Below are 19,497 nucleotides of genomic sequence, written 5' to 3' on the forward strand. Positions count from 1 at the left end.
ATAGTCTGAACTTTCAACAGCATCAACTATTCTACAAGCTGTGTATATCCATTATTCATATTAAAGGCGCACAGCTTGCCAGTGTGCTAACATTTACAATTCAAACAAGATATTGGGAGGAACTGTTGTCAAGGTGAAGTCTATGGCAACCTAAAACTGAAAGGCAAACAGAGAGAGAGAGAGAAAACGAATTTTGTAACAGTAAAATGTACCAAGATCTTGTCTAATAGTGCACCAGATTTTTTGGAACAACATATTTTCAGATTCATATGTTAAAGAATCAACAACAAGGTATAGATGGTTTCATCTGTTGTACGCGCCTGGCCTGAAGTTAACTTCCGGTCTGTGTTTGCTGAAGCACCTGGCTAGTGGCTAATAACAGAGCCTATCCTTGCTATAAGCAGACTGCACAGGTTGCGTAGGGCCTCTGCACCACCAGGGGAGCCCCTTGAGTACAGAATCAAAAACACTATGATCTAAGCAAGATGCTATCTTTATTACATAAGGATTTAAATTTACAGGAATCATATGGAAATTTCCATTTTAATTCTTCATTTGTTTAATTACGTTACTCGGTCTTGGACATCATGTAGGCTAGTGTGCAGCAGGTGATGACATGTAATGATGCGTCTTTACATATGGCTTTAAAACAGAGCTATCCTTCTGAAGTGGAAAAAAACTTTTTGTACTTTTTATATTTATATGCAAGTCTTATTTAGTTTTGAGGAATTATGCAAGTACAGATTTACAAATTCGAATGTGTATCGGAAGTTAAGTTTGGGCCGCAAAAGTGTGAAAGTGAAACATCTATACAAAATGTAAGGCATCCAAAATAAGATGAGCAATCCAACAAACGTAGCGAAACAGAGCAACCAAAAAAACAGTGAAGATTCACAATTTGGTTACCGCTTAGATTATACGGTAAAATGGATGTATAGTAAAATATTGTCTACCCTGACTAAGGTCCACTCACTCACATGAAGCTCTTCAAACAATGCTAGCAGAAATATCAACCGACAGACTGGGAAACATATGACTGGATAATCTGCATGACAAACGATCAGCTTTACACACATTTGGCACAAGGGGCAGTTTTACACTTCAAACAAGCGTACACGAGTCCAACAGTACGCACGCATATCCACCAGTGCAGCTACAAGCATGCATGCATGAAACACATGCCGCACATGGTGTTTGAGCTATGCCTGAGGGCAGGAAGACATGATCACGCAGTATCTGCTGAGTCTACCCCTTTACAGACACAATAACACACCAACAATTTACACACACCACGACTCTCTGACTCTTCATGGAACCGTAATTTATACCGAATGTACATTCTGTGTTTTGTACGTGTAACAAAACACAACAGACACGTGTGCACAAAGGAAGAGGATTAAGTGGCATAGATCTCCTTCAAGTGCCAGGTAAAGAAAGTAAAGAACCTCTCCAAATATGTCAAGGCCTTCAAGAGGCTCAACATGTTTGAGATTGACAATGATTTATGATTTAATGGTAATCTCACCTTTAGCCAAAATGGGTCCATTATTATATCAAGATGATGTTTTCTTAATCATTTAAAAAATTAATACATACAGTACTTTAAGAGGTTCAGTACAGTACTTTAAAAACCTGTATCTGACTCTTGCTTCTGTCGAACACAAAAGAAGATATTTTGAAAAAAAAATTGGTTACTATCGGGATCTATCGCTTTGAAACAAAATACTTTGTGTACAATAAGATGTATTTTAGGGAAATCTATTTTAAATAGTTTATTTTTCTTCATTTTTGTAGTTTCAAGCATACATCAAATCCATTACTAGATCGTTTATGTATAAAATAAGAACAACAAGTGCAAAATGCTGACATATTTTTCTTTTCATCAAAAAATACTAAACATAGCAAAAACTGCCTGTGTTATTTAATAAAAGACAATGATATGTACTATAAAGCAACTTTTGGGCAAGAAGACCAGTAAAAGTGTATAAATAGTGTGCTGACTTTGTTGCGTTTCGTCATTGGTATACCCTTTAATATCCCTCCCCAAACAGAAGTGGCCAGATTTAGCAAACTTCTGGGGGCAATTGTATCCCGAAGTACACCCTCCACCCCACACACACACTTATCCAATAAACATAGTCATTACTGTATTTTAAAACATATTATTAGAGAAACAAACAGCTCTTGTTCAAATTAGATACAGATGGAACGAGCGTAATAATCTGTTCCATAAAAAGAAGGCAGTGATAAAAATTATACAAGCAAGCAAGGATGATGTCGTCATATAGCATCACTTCCCCCACACTACCCATCTCAATGTGTTCGTTCTCCTCTTCTTTTGACTTTCTAAATCTTCATAGTCCATCTAAACAATTTACTTTTGATGGCAGGTAATCATATACTTTAAATCTGGCTTAATGTAGAAACGCATAAAGGAAATCAGATAGGGCCTGATTTGCATCAAAGAGTGGCAGGAAGGTAAATAAATATATCAAATAAAACGTGAGGCCTGTACTCATTGGACTCAATCGACGAGTAAATTGCACATACAGAGAGCTGATAAATGAAGGAAGCTTTTAATCTTGGTGCGAATTACTCAGTCACAGCACAAAACACAAGCGGTATAGTGATGTCTTACAGCACAGCTGAGGGGAACCATGAATCATTCGGCTTTGCCTCCTCGGAGCACAGAGGAGAGAATTTTTTTAATAATGTGGGGGTGTGTGTCATATTTGCAAAGCTTTCTCACACAAACACTTCAAAGACATAAAACTTTCAGTCTCTAATGTATTTACATAATAGCAAGAGCCACTCATTCTTGTAATGACTTGAAATACACAATTTAACATCTAGAATGCTGACTCTATACAGCACAGTGCATATTTCTGTTTATATTCAAGTATTTTCTTCAAAGTAGAGGAAACAAATGCCAGTGTTCTTTTTATAAATGGATGGAAAAACATGTGGATCTTAAATCTTCTGTATCGAAAGCAGTTTTTGCATAAACCATGCAGTTACACTGAATGCACTGATTTGAATTATAAAGTTTACTAACAGCTAGTCTTTTCCTTTCCTATTAACTCTCTCTGTCCCAGTTTGTTTTACTGTCCGATTCACTGTGTTGTATCGTGCCACACTTCTTTCTGACCATTTACCGACTCTTATCTCATATTAATCCCGTTTCCTGTTTTCTGTGTGTGTGTGTGTGTGTGTGTGTGTGTCTTTGTGTGTATGTGTGAAAACACAAAGTAGGAGCTTTTGATGAATCTCTATGTAGTTTGTTTGCATACAAGAAGTTGTATGGCCTTAAAATATAGTATAACTTGAAATAGCTCATGACTCTGCACTAGATAAAGGTTCACCCAAAAAATTCATAATTTAATATATAATTTACTCTGTACCCTCATACCATATTATATAGGTGTACATGATTTTTTTCTTCAGCCGGGCCCAATTGGAGTAATTTTGAATAATATCCTTGCTCTGCCAAGTTCTAAAGGTGCAATGTATGAAATCTAGCAGCATCTAGCGGTGAGGTTGCAAATTGCAACCAATGGCTCACTCCACTCCTCTCCCCTCCCTTTCGAACCACAACGGTGGCCGACACAGGACTACGATGTCGCAAGTTTTCTGTTCTTTGCCAACGTATTTATGAAACACGTTCTGTATAGCAGTTTGTCTGTTTAGGGCTACTTTAGATACAACATGGTGAATTCCATGCAGAGCCAGACCTCCCTATAAGTGAACTAACCAGCTGCTTAGAGCCATGCCGCCACTAGGGGGCCCCGAGAGCACATAAAATTACAGCTTTTTTGTTTATACACTTTATTCACGACTCACATCCATTTTCTCACGTAGGGTGATACCCACTATATTTTTATGTAGTGTTTCTCAAAATTTGTGCAATTACTGACTAAACGCAACATTGCAAAATCAAAATAACTGAGGTGGCCAATCAAATGAAAGGAGGTGTGGTTACAGGTTTCAGTGCTGAGCAGTGAGCAATCAAATCAAAGAAGATGAAGCTACTGTCACGTCTTCAGCTGTTCACTAAGATGCTTCATTTTAAAGTTGAATGAGTGCTGTGCAATCCAACACAACATACTGTAAGTGACTAAAAACATTTAATATTTGACAACTGTATAATGTTTAACGATAGAAACAGTATTCACTGATGCAATAAATACATATTGCACCTTCAAGGCTATAAAACATTCATATATCCATTATAAAAGTAAATCAACAGACTCCCTGGTGTTAATAAATCTTCTGAAGCTAAATTTTATGTTTTTGAGTGATAACTATTCGTTTTTGAGCATATTTAGTTATGACAGGTCATGTTGGACTTTGAAAAAAGATGAGAAAACAACAGGCATAATGGCAGCATGCTGACTCCACATATCTCAACGTTGAATCTCACTGGTTCTCAGAACCGTGTCTCAGAAACAATAAAATACTTCTATTAAATGTTTCTGTCTTTCTGTTTTAACAAATTGGGTCACTATCAAATGTCATTGTTAGTCAAATAAAAGATAAAAAAATCTGAAAAAAGGACAAAAAAATAGAGTTACTAAATGTCATAAAATATATAATAACAATTCCTCAAACTGTTGTCAAATCAATGTAACTTATGGCTCTCATGGCTTTAAAATGGCCTGTGATGTTATTGCAAGACGATGTTAAATATCACATGACCAGTCAAAGCAAATTTGAAAGCGTTCATGTTCAAAGTCAGTGACAGAAATATTCACAGGATATTAACATGAACTAAGGTTACAAGGATATCAAACGAGAAAATAATTCCTTTTAACTCTTTAAAAAATGCACAACCTCATCGTGGAGTGAGCCAGGTTTCATATATTCAGGACCGGTACACTTCCTCACAAAACAGCCAAGATCGAGACTCACCTTGGGTCACCACGTATGGGTTATATTTTTCCCCTTTAACGCAGATTCTTTTGATATTCACCTCGCACCCTTTTGTTTATATTAACAACAATCTATCAAACACTTGTAAAAATGCCACGTCTGGTTTTGATTTTTACCCTCCCTGTGTGTTTGGGTGGGGTTATCAGAGCTCAACAGCTGGAGATTTAAAGCATGAACAAGTGATGGCAGATTGTACTTTATATTGGCTGATTGTTCTAATGTAGAAATAATTATTTTGGACGTCAAATAAAGGGCTGTCATGGAACTTGGGTTGAGATTTTTCACCGTTTTTCCACAAGGTCAATCTAGAAAACAGCTGTGGAGATGTCTCAAACACTGACAGATGACATTGAAGGACGACTCCACACTCCTCCTCTCAGCATGTTTGAGAGTTATGTGTGCTTGCGTGAGTGTGTGTGAGAATGTCTTGTACCGACTGGGGGTGTTTAGTTTGATTTTTGACCAATCTCACCTCATACGTCTGCCTTCTTTCATGGTTGTCACGGCACCCAAAGAGTGTGAACAGTGCCATCACCCTGGAAACTAGCGCCTACAAACACATCTCTCTTTATATGACTCACTGAGCAAAGGCATTTTTTTATGTGAGCCTTTTCTTGCATTATGTGTCTGACTTTCTTACAAAAGCAACGTGAAATAGTGCGCTTTTGAAAATCTCACTTTCTGAGAATCTTTGTTGCTAGTGTGAGATCATCCGTATACCAAATTCGCACATGGATTGCTCAAGCAATTGGGTTGACAAAAGAAAAACAACAGTACTCTTTTAACCTCAAAATTGTAAAATTGAGCCTTTAGTGTTATTTGTTTCCTTTTAAGATTTCTAATACAAATGTAGTTATGTAATTAACAACTTTCTTGCTGTCTGGTTTAAAGGCAAAAGTGTGTGTATGTGTGTGTGTGTGTGCGTGTGTGTGTGTGTGTGTGTGTGTGTGTGTGTGTGTGCAGATTGCAGTGCACAGTGTTTCCCGGGTGAGAGAGCAGTTATGGCCCTTGTGTGCTGCCTCTTATTTCATCTAAAAGGAAAACACAGGAAATGGCTTCTAATAGGAGAGCTGAAGCCGTTCCAATTTCCTGTGGTCACAGAGCATTTACACACACACAAAAAATCTATTTCTTATTGACTTATACTTCTTCACATTTTTGATGCCCACCTTAATTTTGAAGCCTTTCTAGTGTGTCTGTTAAAAAAATCCAAACAAAGAAAAAAGCATACTGTAGGAACAAACTTCTCTGAATAAATACAACAGTGCCCTCTGTTGACAGAAAAGGCTACAGCAACAATTATCTGTTTATGAACTATAATATGTACCAAACTAAACATGATGTAAATAATAAACCATTTTGCAAGGCGTGGAAAACATTCATGACAAGAATGGAAAACAGCAAGAGCTAGAATTTACTGTTTTTAAATTGTCTAAATAGAGAGAGATATATAGAGATAGAGAGATATAGATATAGAGATAGAGAGAGAGAATAGAATGATGATTTGAATTAGGGTACTGTAGTCTTTACTATGCATAGGTGTGTGTCTATGCATACCAATGTATCAGAAACACAATACAGCAGATATATCTCCAGAACACCACAGAGGTAAAGATAAGATCTACCAACCAAATCCTCACTGGAGTCTTTCATTCAGATCCAGCGCAGTCTCATGAGGTTATCGTTTACGAGGTGTTTCCACTCTGTGACATCTCCATTTTGAGATGGTGCATCACACAAAGCAGCCTACAAGTAAGCTTTAGTGTCCAAAAGCCAAGAGCTAATAATAAACATTTTTTCTTGAAAAATACATAAAAGCCCTACGTATGCACCCATAACTCAACAACAACAAAACAGCTTTCATGTTTTCATAATAACATCTATGTTTAAATCAGGCAAATGTGAAGTGAAATGAGGGTGGGTAGATTTTTCCAATGACCCTTCAGTACAACAGTAACAAAACTGATTTGGGTTCAACGCAGGGGCATAGAGAAAGAAGTACATTTAAGAGATCTTTCACTGCCAACTGCAGGAGATGGAGCACACAAAACAAACACAAATACGGACTAAATGCATTTTTAATCCAGCATTTGTTACGCATGCATTCCATACATGTATTCTATCACTTAAGCGAGTGTGATGTGGATTCCAGTTGCAATCTGTATTGAGCCCTGTGTTTCAAGGGTAACTAATTGGTGTGGTGATAAAGACATGATCTGGGTGTTTAGCAGCTGCAGCTAAGTTGGTGATTCAGCGCAAGCTCAAATTTATCGCAGACGACTGACCTTGAGTTTAGGGACGGAGGGAGAATGTTTTTACCTTCAAACACACACACATGCTCGCACACACCCTGCCTGCTAATCTCTACCACCCACCACTCTTGTGCCCCTATTTGCACACATCACTAGTCTTTCAGTAGACCAGATCACTTCATTCATTTCATTTCATGCCACACTGGTTATTCATCTCTTCATCAGGGCTGTAGTCTCTCTGTAAGGACTGGAATAAGCTAACTGAAATGAGTTTGGACTGCTTTGCTATAGTATCAGCTTCGTGGTGTTATTTCTGATGTAGATGAATAAAGGTGAAGATGTTGGTTATGTGAATACAACAAATTTAACAAGCTGATGATGTTGGCAATGGGCACATCACAAATGCAAATGCCACATTGTGCCTCTATTGAGTTCGGTTTGTATCTGTTTTTTTGGGTTTGCATGCAATGCAAGTCAACTTTTTTGCATGCAAGTTTGCATGCTTCATGCACATTCAATAATACAAATTGAACATTTTGCTGAAAACATCACAATTGTAGTGAGATAACTGTAATTGGAATGTTTGGTACACAACATTTGTATGCATTACAAACAAGAGGAGTGACGGAGCGAGTGATGCATGCCGTAATGAAATTAGAGAGCTCATAACCCCCAACCAATGAAACCTGATAACAAGTGTATACAGGAGACACATCTGAGACAAGTTAAAAGCAGGTGTAAACAGGGTCTTGACCACAGGCATTTTGAGGTCACAAGGGTAGTTGCCTAATCCAGACTTTGATGTGGTATTTTTGCAGTTAACTAGTACATTTAAAGGAATAATCTGAACTATGTTAATAGATAACAACCCATTACTGTACTGAAGCAAAATGCTGATGGAACCGATCAGAAATCACAGCAAAAGAGCTTAAAAGTGCCAATACTTGTTTTTTCCTTATTGGTTGACCTTTCAAATCTATCTGGTAAGAACTAAACAAATGGAAAAGTTCTGGAGAAAGCTAGACAACATGAGTCAGCACTTTCTTCAACTTGAGTCATTACTGTCGCCCTTTTGAGGTACCGGCATAACGACGGCAACAAACAACAGTCATCAGAAATACACCATTCATAAAGTTCAACAGCATTTACTTGAGTTTGAAGTTCTGCTTCAGGGCATATGAATTGGAGTCATTTAACACTGATATTTTGTATGTGTGTGTGTGTGCATGAATAACGTAAAATAAAAAAACACAATGTAATTTAACACAACACCAATGTTACATCAGAACAGTGGTGTTTTCAACAAGATAATTCATTAAACATTTAAACAAATGGCTAATAAATGTCAAACAGTAATGTCCCGATCAGGGTGGATTGGTCAGAAAAAGCTATGGACTCTGAAATACAGGGAGATATACTCAGATACAACACACACACCTCTGTAATGATTAGCCCTATCGCACAGGAGACAAAGGGATAAAGAAGTTCTCCTATTACACCTGCACAGCTCCACTGAGAACACACTTTTTTGAAGTTGTTAAATATGAAGCGAAGATAAAGCATATAGAGAGATTCTTTTCTCATTTTCGTGACATAAATGCATCATCGCAAGCAAAAATCTATGTCAGACTGTCTTGACATGACAACTCTCAATGAATCTATCTGGTACAAATTGTGAGATCTTCAGTTTTTAATCAATCAATCTAGTCAAAGTTTAGTTGAAGCCATCATTTATCCAACAAATACTAGCAATGTAATTACAGTATGCATGCATTCATGTATGCCTTTGAAGTTTACCATTGTCAACTGTAGATGCACATACATTTTGAAAAAAAGTTGAATTATTTCATTATGTCATTACGAAAGAGTAAAATACTTAAATTTGGTATATATACTTTACATATTTAATACTTTAGCTTAAAAATTTACAACATTTATTTCCAATACATAACAGTTTAACAGTTTAAAGTGAACTATTTCAAATAAATAGTTTCAATACCTGCTCTGATACTTTAAAGTCCTGGTGAAATCAAAATATATATTTTTCATAAAAATATATATTTTTCATAAAAATATTGCAGCATGATAATAAATATTCTCTATTCTGGTAATAAATGCTCTATCTCAAATGACACAAGTTAGACGGCTTGGGCGGAGCATCCGTTAACTCCTCCCCTTCAACTGTCAGTCAGCAAGTTACATTTTAAAATGCAAGAGGTCTTTTTACATCCAATCAATGGAGACACCAGTGTGCTGTGACTCCGTGAATCGGATTTGGGACGACTCTTTTTCGTGATTCAGAGTTGACTCCCTTTTTTCCAAGCCAATAACTTTGTTATTCATTCACCTTCGGATTTACAACTTGGCAGACTGCTTACTTTCAAACACGGCAACATTGCACACTGCATGAAATGTGATTTTCATGATCTCTTGTTATGTACTCTTTAATATTAATCATGCATAGTGAAGCTCAGCTATTTACACAGGATATCAATCCTAAATCAAAAAAACCTCAGATGGGCAGATCGCAGCTCATTTAGCTGATTAGTGTAATAAGTATTAGCAAGCAGCAGACATTTGTCTGGTTACCACTTCAAAAGATACTCGGAGTAGATACAGTGACTCTGTAATTCTCTATTAAGGGTGACTGTGTTTTTTGTGGCTCTGCATGTACATGCTAATCTAGAAAGGGCCAGTTGTTATGCTCTCCTTCCCTCTTTGTATGTGCCCAAGGACCAGGGATTCCCTCTCTTTTCTCCACCTTCTAACTGACTGAAAAGGAGACTCCACTTAAAAGCCCATTCATGTGCCAGACCGCCCTGACGGATTGGTTTGGCTGGTTAACGCAGTGAATGGCACTGTTATGCAGATGCGAGCAGGTTACTCGGGGGGCAGAGGCCAGTGTTTCTCCAGCCAGCTCCAAATGACTTTAAGGAAGTTAAAACACACTACATTGAGGGAAATAATTATTTGATCCCCTACCAACTAGCAAGAATTCTGACTCCACAGATTGGTTGAGTGCCTATATGGACGGCAGATTAGTCCTATCACTATAAGAAAGTACTCCTTAAATATATAAAAGATGCCTGCCAGCAGAATCTCTATCTTCCATTCCATCCTCTCAACCACTATGGTCAAGACCAAATAGGTTTTAAAGGATGTTAGGGAAAAGATTGTAGACCTGCACAAACCTTGAATAGGCTACAGACAGAAGCTTGGTGAGAAGGAGACAACTGTTGTTGAGATTATTTGGAAATAGAAAAAATACAACAATTAATAACTATTAATTGCCCTCTGTCTGGAGCTCCCTGCAAGATTTCCCCAATGGGGTAAAGATTATCATGAGAAAGGTTAAAGATCAGCCCAGAACTACACGGAAGAAGCTTGTTAATTATTTCAAGACAGTTGGGACCGCAGTTAGCAACAAACCATTGGAAACACGCTATGAGGGACAGTGTACTGTAAAATCTTGGAAGAGAACCTTCTCCCCTTAACTAGATCGCAGAAGATGGGTCGTGGATGTGACTTTAACATGACAAAGACAAGCTTCAAGACAACCAAAGAGTTGTTTAAGGAGAAGCATATTAAATATCCTAGCCAGTCTCTAGACCCTAGTCCTGTAGAAAATCTGTGAAAGACGCTAAAACTTCAATTTACGGTGCGGCAGCCAAGAAACCTGGTCTGGACTATGTTACATTTTCTCGGGGATCAAATACTTATTTCTCTGACTCAAATGCAAATTAATTTATAACCTTTATATAACATTTGTCCACAATTTTGTGATATATTCTGTTTCTATCAGTTAAAATAAACCTGCCATAAAATGTATAGACCCTTCATTTCTTTGTAAGCAGGCAAACTTATAAAATCACCAGGGGATCAAATAATTATATCCCTCACTGTATCTGAGTGAACATTTTCTTTGCACCTTTCCTATATGATGAGACTAAATCTTATCATAACCCAAAGTTCAGAGAACACAGTCTGTTGGCTATGCTTCTCTTTATTTTCTTTAGTCAAAAACTCCATCTTTACAATACGTAAATATCTGAAGTTTGAGCAATAGAGCTACATGCCAACCAAGTTGGTCATATAAGCTGGCTGATCATATGGCAAATACTCAAAGAGCTGATTCTAATAGGGGTAGTAATGAGTCTCATTAACACAATGAAAATCAATCAAGCCAACAGGGATCATAAATTATTCAAATCATCATGTTACACAAGCTACAATATTCCTTCCCTCTACATTACAGGCTTAATACCTGCTACTGTATATGCTGCAGCCGGGACAAAAACAAAAACGCTTGTGAATTTAACTTCTGAAATAACATACAAAGCTTGAAATGGAGTAAGAATGTACTAATATCACATAGTCAGACTTTTGACCAGAGGCGTGTCTGTGGCATATTACAGCTAATTTAGGAATAGAATTAGCACCCAAGAACTGTTCACTACTACAGGAACAGACTTTGTGATTTCTTGCCGTACAAAATATATATAATATATTGTTTATTTCACGAAGATCTTAGACACATATACAAAGCACAGTATATAAATGTGCTAGCGGATGTCTTTTAATTTGCTAATAAGTCCTTTACTAAATAGCTTTTGAGCATTTCACACTACGAAGCTAAAAAACTGTTGTGCTTTATGGATGAACCTGGTAGATTGTAAACAAGACTTTGTTGCCATACTGATCTACTATAAGCCCTTACTCTCGGCACAATGTAAACTCAGCCAATCAGATTAGAGTTTGACAGCACTATGCATCAGACGGTCCATGAGCTTACTGTGGGTGGTCTTGGAGCATAATGTCTGGGAGACTAAAGCAGAATGGGTTTAAAGGAATAGTTTATCTAAAAATTAAAATTCTGTTATCATTTATTCACGTTCTTATTGTTTTTCTGCAGAACGAAAAAGAAGATATTTTGAAGAATGTTGTGAAACGGATTGTGAACAGTGATGGTACCCATTGACTTTAATTCCCAGGGAATCAAATCCTTGGTGTTAGGGGTATGCTCTACCGGCGACAAGAAAGCCAAAAACACTTGAACGTAAGACCCAGTTCATTGAGGACAACCCCCTTTGGCTTTACACAGTTACAGCAGGACATCCCTTCAATTAATATTTAGACATGTATGAATATTTCAAGACAAATATTTTATGATTTACAGATGGTAGAACTGAATATGGGTTGATGTTTCCATACATACACTTTTCATTTCCACCTATATGTCCTCTGCTCCATCCTACTGCTTTAAAATAGACTTTATGGAATATCAGATCTGGTATGGAGATGACATTCATCATCATTAGGTTTACCCATGCACAAACACAAACTTGACAGTGTGCACCAAGGTCACTCACAGCTGATTTTTACTTTCCGTGAAGCTGAACTTTCTCTCTTGTTCACTCTTTCACATACACAAACCCAAACAGCCATCTTGATAACAATCTCTCTTTATAAAATGTCTCAGACGCTACTGTTGGTAGTGTGTAGGAGACCCCATGCTGTGTCATAGGTCACTCGGGTAGACACAAAGAGATGTCCACAGCACTATGTTACAAATGTCCACTGTAAGTTTGTTGGGATAACTATTTAGTTGTATTGTAGCCTAGCAAAAGACAGGCAATTAAAAGCACATTCCAGAGCTGACTGTTGCCCCGTAATGGTTTACAGCAATGGAGAACAGCCGGATGAGGATTTCTTCTTACCCTCTAACCAAGCAGCCCCTCCCGCTATAGTGGCTCCCCATAAGAAGACCAGTCTCTCCCTTCTTTACAAAGCAAACAGAGAAGGACAAAATGCTCTTTGAGTTGATCCGATTCATTGGATCTTGGCTAACAGACCTTTACTACATGGACGTATAACGTTTCTCAAATGCAAAGCGAGAAGCTTAAAAAGTCACTTTCAAAAACTTGGATACGACATTGTGATATTTTGCGATACTTCCAAACAAAAACAGCTGTTTGAAGTTGAGTTATTGTTTTTCATATGCTCATTACTCAGAGGTTAAAAATGACATGAAATTATAGTAATTATGATTTTATTTTATTACGATTTCCATTTTAATCCATAGCATTTGCCACTTCGTGGGTCACTCTTCTGAACCAGAAAACAGAATGTGGAGAGACCTTTAGACTCGCTCAAGCAAAAATAAAGCCTGAATATCCTGGCTTGAAGCGTGAACAGCTAGCTTAGAGTATGCTGTTATCTCTCCACATACAGTTCAGGTCCTGAAAAATATGCCTGCTGGCTCTGGCACGCACTCAGCTCTTTTTAGATTCTATTGAGTTCGCCTATTGTGTTGTGTGACTTTATCAAGCAAAGAACACCAATTTTCTGTTGAACACCCAGAAGCATGAAAATACCAAACTCTACTTTCCCAATCAAATACGCCATCAAAACTCTTTCAAACTTGAAATCTGATCATTTAAATCTGACTGGGAGGCCGGAATCATCTTTGTCTGAGGCCACTGTCTGCATTTTCAGAATCAACAAGGGGTCTTACCTCCATTTATGCAGAATGAAGCCAGGACACTGCTCTCCACAAACATTGCACGGTTGTCCTCTGTCAAAGCTATCAAACACAGTGGGCTAGAGAAAAAAGTCAGATAGGTTTTTATATATATGCAAATATGTAAATATTCATGATCATATTAATCACACACTTGTCTTGGTATTTGTGACACACCATTATTGAATGAAAGCATTTGAGATATAGAACATTGAGAAGAGCTGCACAGTCAAAGAATGTTCTACATGCACATTTAAAAACCAACTCATGTTCTAAATGGAACTTTATTCACAGAACGAAGTGAATTAAAATAGAATTGTTATATACAATGCGTTGTTATATCATAACACATGTTGGTAAATAATTAATTTGCATGAAATAAAATACAATGAGAAAACAAAATATCTTTTTGTAGTCAAGCTTTAAATAAACTGAATGGCTAAACCCGATGTCTGACCGATTTTTTGGTCCATAACTTCACATTTCATCATTTCCAGAGCTCCATGCAAATAACTCACTATAATAATCACTACAAAGAGTCGCTTTCTTTAAATACATCACTAATGCACACCGAGTAACGATCCCTCACAATTGAAGTCATTTAAATGTGTCTGTAATAAAACACACCAGACCACTTTACTCACCGACCGGCTGGAGTTTCCTTTCTTAAGGTTTCGGGTAAACATGACGCCTTGAGCGAATTCAATTTAAAAGGCTTCTGAAACGGGTCCGAGAGTCGAGACGGTAGAAGATTGGTGGAGAAATGCTCATCGCCGCGTCGGGGTTGGAGGTGCTCGTGCGGTCCGTCCCATCAGTTTTGTTGTGAGCTTGTGCATGAAATGACTGCATTTCCGGGAACGCCGACGCTTCTTTAACGTAACCCGGTAAATGTCAACGCAAATAGCCTACATTCCTGTGAATGTAGTCCAGAGATATAAAGTCCACATAAACATCTATTGCACTTATGTAAATAACACATTTTATGTTTGTCTGTTTGAGTGCGCACGAACTAATTTTAACATGAGTCTACTTAAAAACGTTATATTATATAAAACTATTATTTGCAAGCAGTTCATTCGGGAATTTTTGTTCAAAATTGCCTTTAGTGGATACAGCTTCTTGTCCGCAATATTGTTTTGTATTTAAAATAACATGTTAAGCGTCAGAGAGAGAGAGAGAGAGAGAGAGACGTCGTCACAATCATGATTCACAAAATGTGTTGGTGTGTATAAAATGTTCTAGCGCTTACTTCAGATGTAAAAATGAGTCCAAATAGCTTATTAGCTTATAAGAGTTTACAGGCATCTTCTCTGTTGGATTTTAATGTGGTCTGGTTAAGTACAAATGTGAGTCTGTGAGGATCCAAAGCACCTTTATTCCAGCAAACAGCCTCAGTGATGTAATGACATGAGCCCATAGGAAGTGTAATAAGTATGTGTGTTGTCATGGTGACCGTAAACTGTGTCTGGGCTCTTGAGTGTTTCACCTGTAACACTGTAATCTACCAAAGCTTCGACTATCAGAGAGACCACATAAAAGAATCATGGAAGATCACAAAATGTCTTCAGGCTAAACAGCTAAAGAAGCCAATGACAGTAAGAGGGTGTATGAAAAACACCAGTGGACAGATGCATTGATGATTGTCACAAAAACAACCTTAGAAATTATATTTTATCTCATTAGCAGGATTTATAGAAAGGAAAGAACCTTTTATTAACTGTTATTATAATTTCAATTCTAAACACTACAGTTTTTTTATTTGCATTAGCCTACTTATTTTCAATTCCACCGGAGATATAATAATATTACAAGAATGAACAATGATAATAATATGAAACATCTGAACACAACATGGTGATTCAATTTTAATTTGCAGAAAATATTGTCCTTATAAAATGAATGACTGCACTACATTGAAAAATGTATCTATATACTTGTTTAACATAACTTGTATGGTCAATACAAACACATGAAGAACATTGTTGTAGATCAACACAAGTATACTGTATCAGATTATTCTTTCATACATAATCCATTAATTATAAACTGCATTGGAGGTCAAATGACAGCCTATGTCACAGATACAAAAAATATTTAATACAATTAAAAGAGATTCAAATTACATAAATGCAAACAGAACCAAATAACGTTAGCAAATTGTATGTCCAACTAGAAACTGAATAAATACTAATTACAAAAAGAATTTGTACATTGTAATAATTGAACTCTATATTGATGAAACTATTCAGTTGCAGGAATTATAAAGAATGCAAAATAACATAATTTTTAATGATTAAAAATATCAATTGATGAAGAACTCTTCAATACTCATACAGTTAAATGTAAAAAAAAATCCCATTTAATGTAAAGAATATAATTATAGAAGTGATAATAATGTAAATAAATTAATCAGATAATCTGCTCATCATAAACTAGGCCACAATAGCACCATCTTTAAAAAGCCCATTAAAAAAAAACATATGGCTTTTAAGTGCAAAGATATATAATACACTACATAAAATATGTTTCAAAAAATACCTCAGTTGTTTTGACTCAATCTATTGATGTTGATGTAATATGTCACTGTTATTCCAATGCTTCTATTGAATAAAAATAAGCAACATTTCTGTTCTAATGTATAATATAATCGATTGCTTTTTATCCAATGTGGCACCAGCGATGTACCAATAGATTTCAATGTACCAAAAGATTTTTACCCTGATAATAAAAGCGCAGTATACAATATACACATATAATAGCAGTGCAGTTATCAGGTAAAAAAAATGCTACAACAACAATCTTATATACAAACTTGACTGAGGTAGGATTTAAATAAACTGATGAAAAAACAACAAAACAAAACCATTTAGTGCCCAGAAAGTATAGCGGACATTACTGTACTGTCCTACTGAACCATCATGAATAATATTAATTCATAATCCATTTTAATGAATCTACTCCAGCCATACAAACTATATAACCTTGTCATTCACTTTTAGTTAAACTTTTCCTTTAAATTCACCTGACCTCTACTCTCACACGAACAAGTGTTCTTCTCCATCCAACCACTGTGTCAAAACCACTGACCGGAAAGTGACCACATATTCACCCCTTTAAAAAAAAACTTTAGGTCACATCTTGTCAGAACACAGCCTTAACACTGCACCTGTAAACTAGATTATCTGATAAGATTAGCTGAATTTACAAACTATTCAAAAAATAGAAAATATATTTTTCAGCCTGCAAAGTTTATAAATACATATACTGGGCGGTTTCCCGGAGAAGGTCTGTAAATTATTGTTGATGTTATACCAAGGACAAATTATACAAATTAATAGTAATCCCTTTTAACATTACACAAGGTGAATATTTGTTAATAATTGATTTTCAGCACACATGTCAAATATTAAAAAAATAACATGCATGATTCTGTTTAATTTCAAGGACTAGTCAATTCCTCTGAACCTAAACGTTACCCCTAACCACCCCATTCAAAGCAGGTTCCTGAGTGTCTTACACATACTGCATCACCGGATGTTAAGAATCCATTTTCTTTAACGCAACACATTCAATTTTTCAACAAATACCAACAAGACTAAATCCACACGTTCTGTTTGCAAAATGTGTTTTTGACCATAATGCTTTTACTGTAAGGCTCCCTCTGCTCGGTTTTTTTACTCATAAACATTTAAGAATTAAGAGATAAAATAAATGAAAATCATATTTAACATTATTTGTATTTTTTTTAATCTAAATCATAAATTAGTTGTTACCATTCTTATTTTGAAAAATATGTGAGACTACTGCATATCAAAGACACAGACACACAGTCTTTTGACATGCTACCATGCTGTTGCAGTATTATTGAATCCTATAACCTGCGCCAGTGTTCCCTTCTGTCAGACAGGAACATTTAAAAAAGGTCAACCTCTGCCAGATTTTATTGATATTCATTTAGCAGACCTGACAAATACCCAAGTATCATGAAACGTCAAGCAGAAGTCTAGAGTAGGAGGAGGGAGTGCATTTTCCACAATAACCGCCACATTTTACTCTTGTGCCATCCTGTGGGGGAAAAAATATTGAGACCATTTACATTTAGGCATTTGGCAGACGCTTTTATCCAAAGCGACTTACATTGCTATATCCTATACATTTTACATAGGTATTTAAAATCCCCTGGGATCGAACCCACAACCTTGCGTTTTACCTTGCGCTCTTACCACTGAGCTACAGGAAAGGCTAACATGTGGAGTAACTTAATTTGTTAATTTGTTTTGTTTTACAATGTTACATAATGTATGTATATATTGTTTTTCATGAAACAATTTACCATTATAGGCTAACATTTTCTGTATGAGTAGCTTTTAAAAAAGTGTCCTCCACAGCACTTGACTCACAACAGTCAGTTCTTTGTCTATTAGTCTTTAGAAAGTGGATTCTTTTAAATGTCTGCCAAAAGTCTCCCTCTGCTGTTTTAAGGGACAACTGAGTCTACACAGCAGCTGCTCAATTGCCAAATTCACTTTAACTATTTATTCAGAGAGATGAGCCACATATCATTGCCTTTGAAAGCATGTTTGCTTAAAGTCACTGTATAATGACAATTGCAGTGGCTATAATAAATGATTTATTCCTGCACGCCACTACTTTTCAAAATTTTTAAGACCAAGATGGCGGCGCGTGAACATCGCGAGGCTCAGCGTCTCTCCAGTTTTAGCAATTATATAGTGTTTTTCTTGCTCATCTCGGGCCTGTTCGTTAAGAACAGTTGTGCATTCACAACGTACACCCGGCATGAGCTTTTGGATATCGGTTTGCGCATTCCCGGAAGTTATATCAGTAACATTCAACTCGTCCCTGAGATCGTCAAAACCTCCGATGCTACGCACCCCACACGGCCCGGCGGAAGTGCTCGCCGGCGGCGTCGAGATCGTAAACAGAGGCGGGGAAAACGCGGTGGGCTAAGAGCTAAGCTAACGCTAACACCACACCGGCTCTCTTTACCCAGCATTTTCCTTGCTAATGTACGATCATTAGTGAACAAAATGGATGAGATTCGACTCCGCATCATCAACAACAAAAGACTTTTGAACTGCAATGTCATAATCTTCACGGAAACATGGCTACACAGCGGCATACCGGACAACGCTATTGAGTTAGCGGGCTACAACACACACCGGGCGGATAGAACGGCAGAGGAATCCGGTAAGACAAGAGGAGGTGGACTGTGCATTTATGTCAATAAAGCTTGGTGCACGAACTCTGTTATTGTCGGGAGACACTGCTCGGCTAACCTTGAGTTTCTCATGGTTAAATGTAGACCGTTTTATCTGCCACGGGAATTCACTTCAACCATTATAACGGCAGCTTATATTCCACCGGATGCTGATGCCAAGCTTGCTATGAAAGAACTACATGCAGCCATCAGTAAACAACAGACTGCTCACCCGGAGGCTGCATTTATTGTTGCGGGAGATTTTAATCACTCAAACTTAAAGACAGTGCTCCCTAAATTTCACCAGCATGTTTCCTGCCACACAAGAGGAAACACAACTTTAGACCATGTCTATACAAACATGGCTGAAGCTTACACCGCAACCCCCCTCCCCCACCTAGGTCAATCTGATCACCTTTCTTTGTTGCTCACCCCCAAGTATTCACCTCTCATTAATCGTGTGAAGCCATCAATGAAGACCATCAAGGTGTGGCCTGCGGGGGCAGACTTCACACTCCAGGAAAGGTTTCTACACACAGACTGGAGTATGTTTGCTTCTCAGGCCACCAGTGGCTCTC

At 37.1% G+C, this 19,497-nt stretch overlaps 1 protein-coding gene across 2 annotated transcripts in view; it reads right to left on the minus strand.

Annotated features, from left to right (window-relative positions):
- The window catches only part of prickle2b (prickle homolog 2b), an 83,539-nt gene that overhangs the window by 50,125 nt on the left and 13,917 nt on the right, over nt 1–19,497 (minus strand). Inside the window, exons 1-2 of one of the 2 annotated variants that reach the window (XM_056735461.1) lie at nt 14,346–14,495; nt 13,696–13,781 (exon numbers count right to left, since the gene is read on the minus strand). In XM_056735461.1, coding sequence (XP_056591439.1) covers nt 13,696–13,781; nt 14,346–14,387 — 128 coding nt within the window. In that variant the 5' untranslated portion in view covers nt 14,388–14,495. Of the gene's footprint in view, nt 1–13,695; nt 13,782–14,345; nt 14,496–19,497 lie in introns of those variants that run through there. The other variant, XM_056735462.1, reaches the window with a different exon arrangement.

The sequence above is a fragment of the Triplophysa dalaica genome, chromosome 21 (assembly GCF_015846415.1).
Source record: "Triplophysa dalaica isolate WHDGS20190420 chromosome 21, ASM1584641v1, whole genome shotgun sequence".
Lineage (NCBI taxonomy): Eukaryota > Metazoa > Chordata > Actinopteri > Cypriniformes > Nemacheilidae > Triplophysa > Triplophysa dalaica.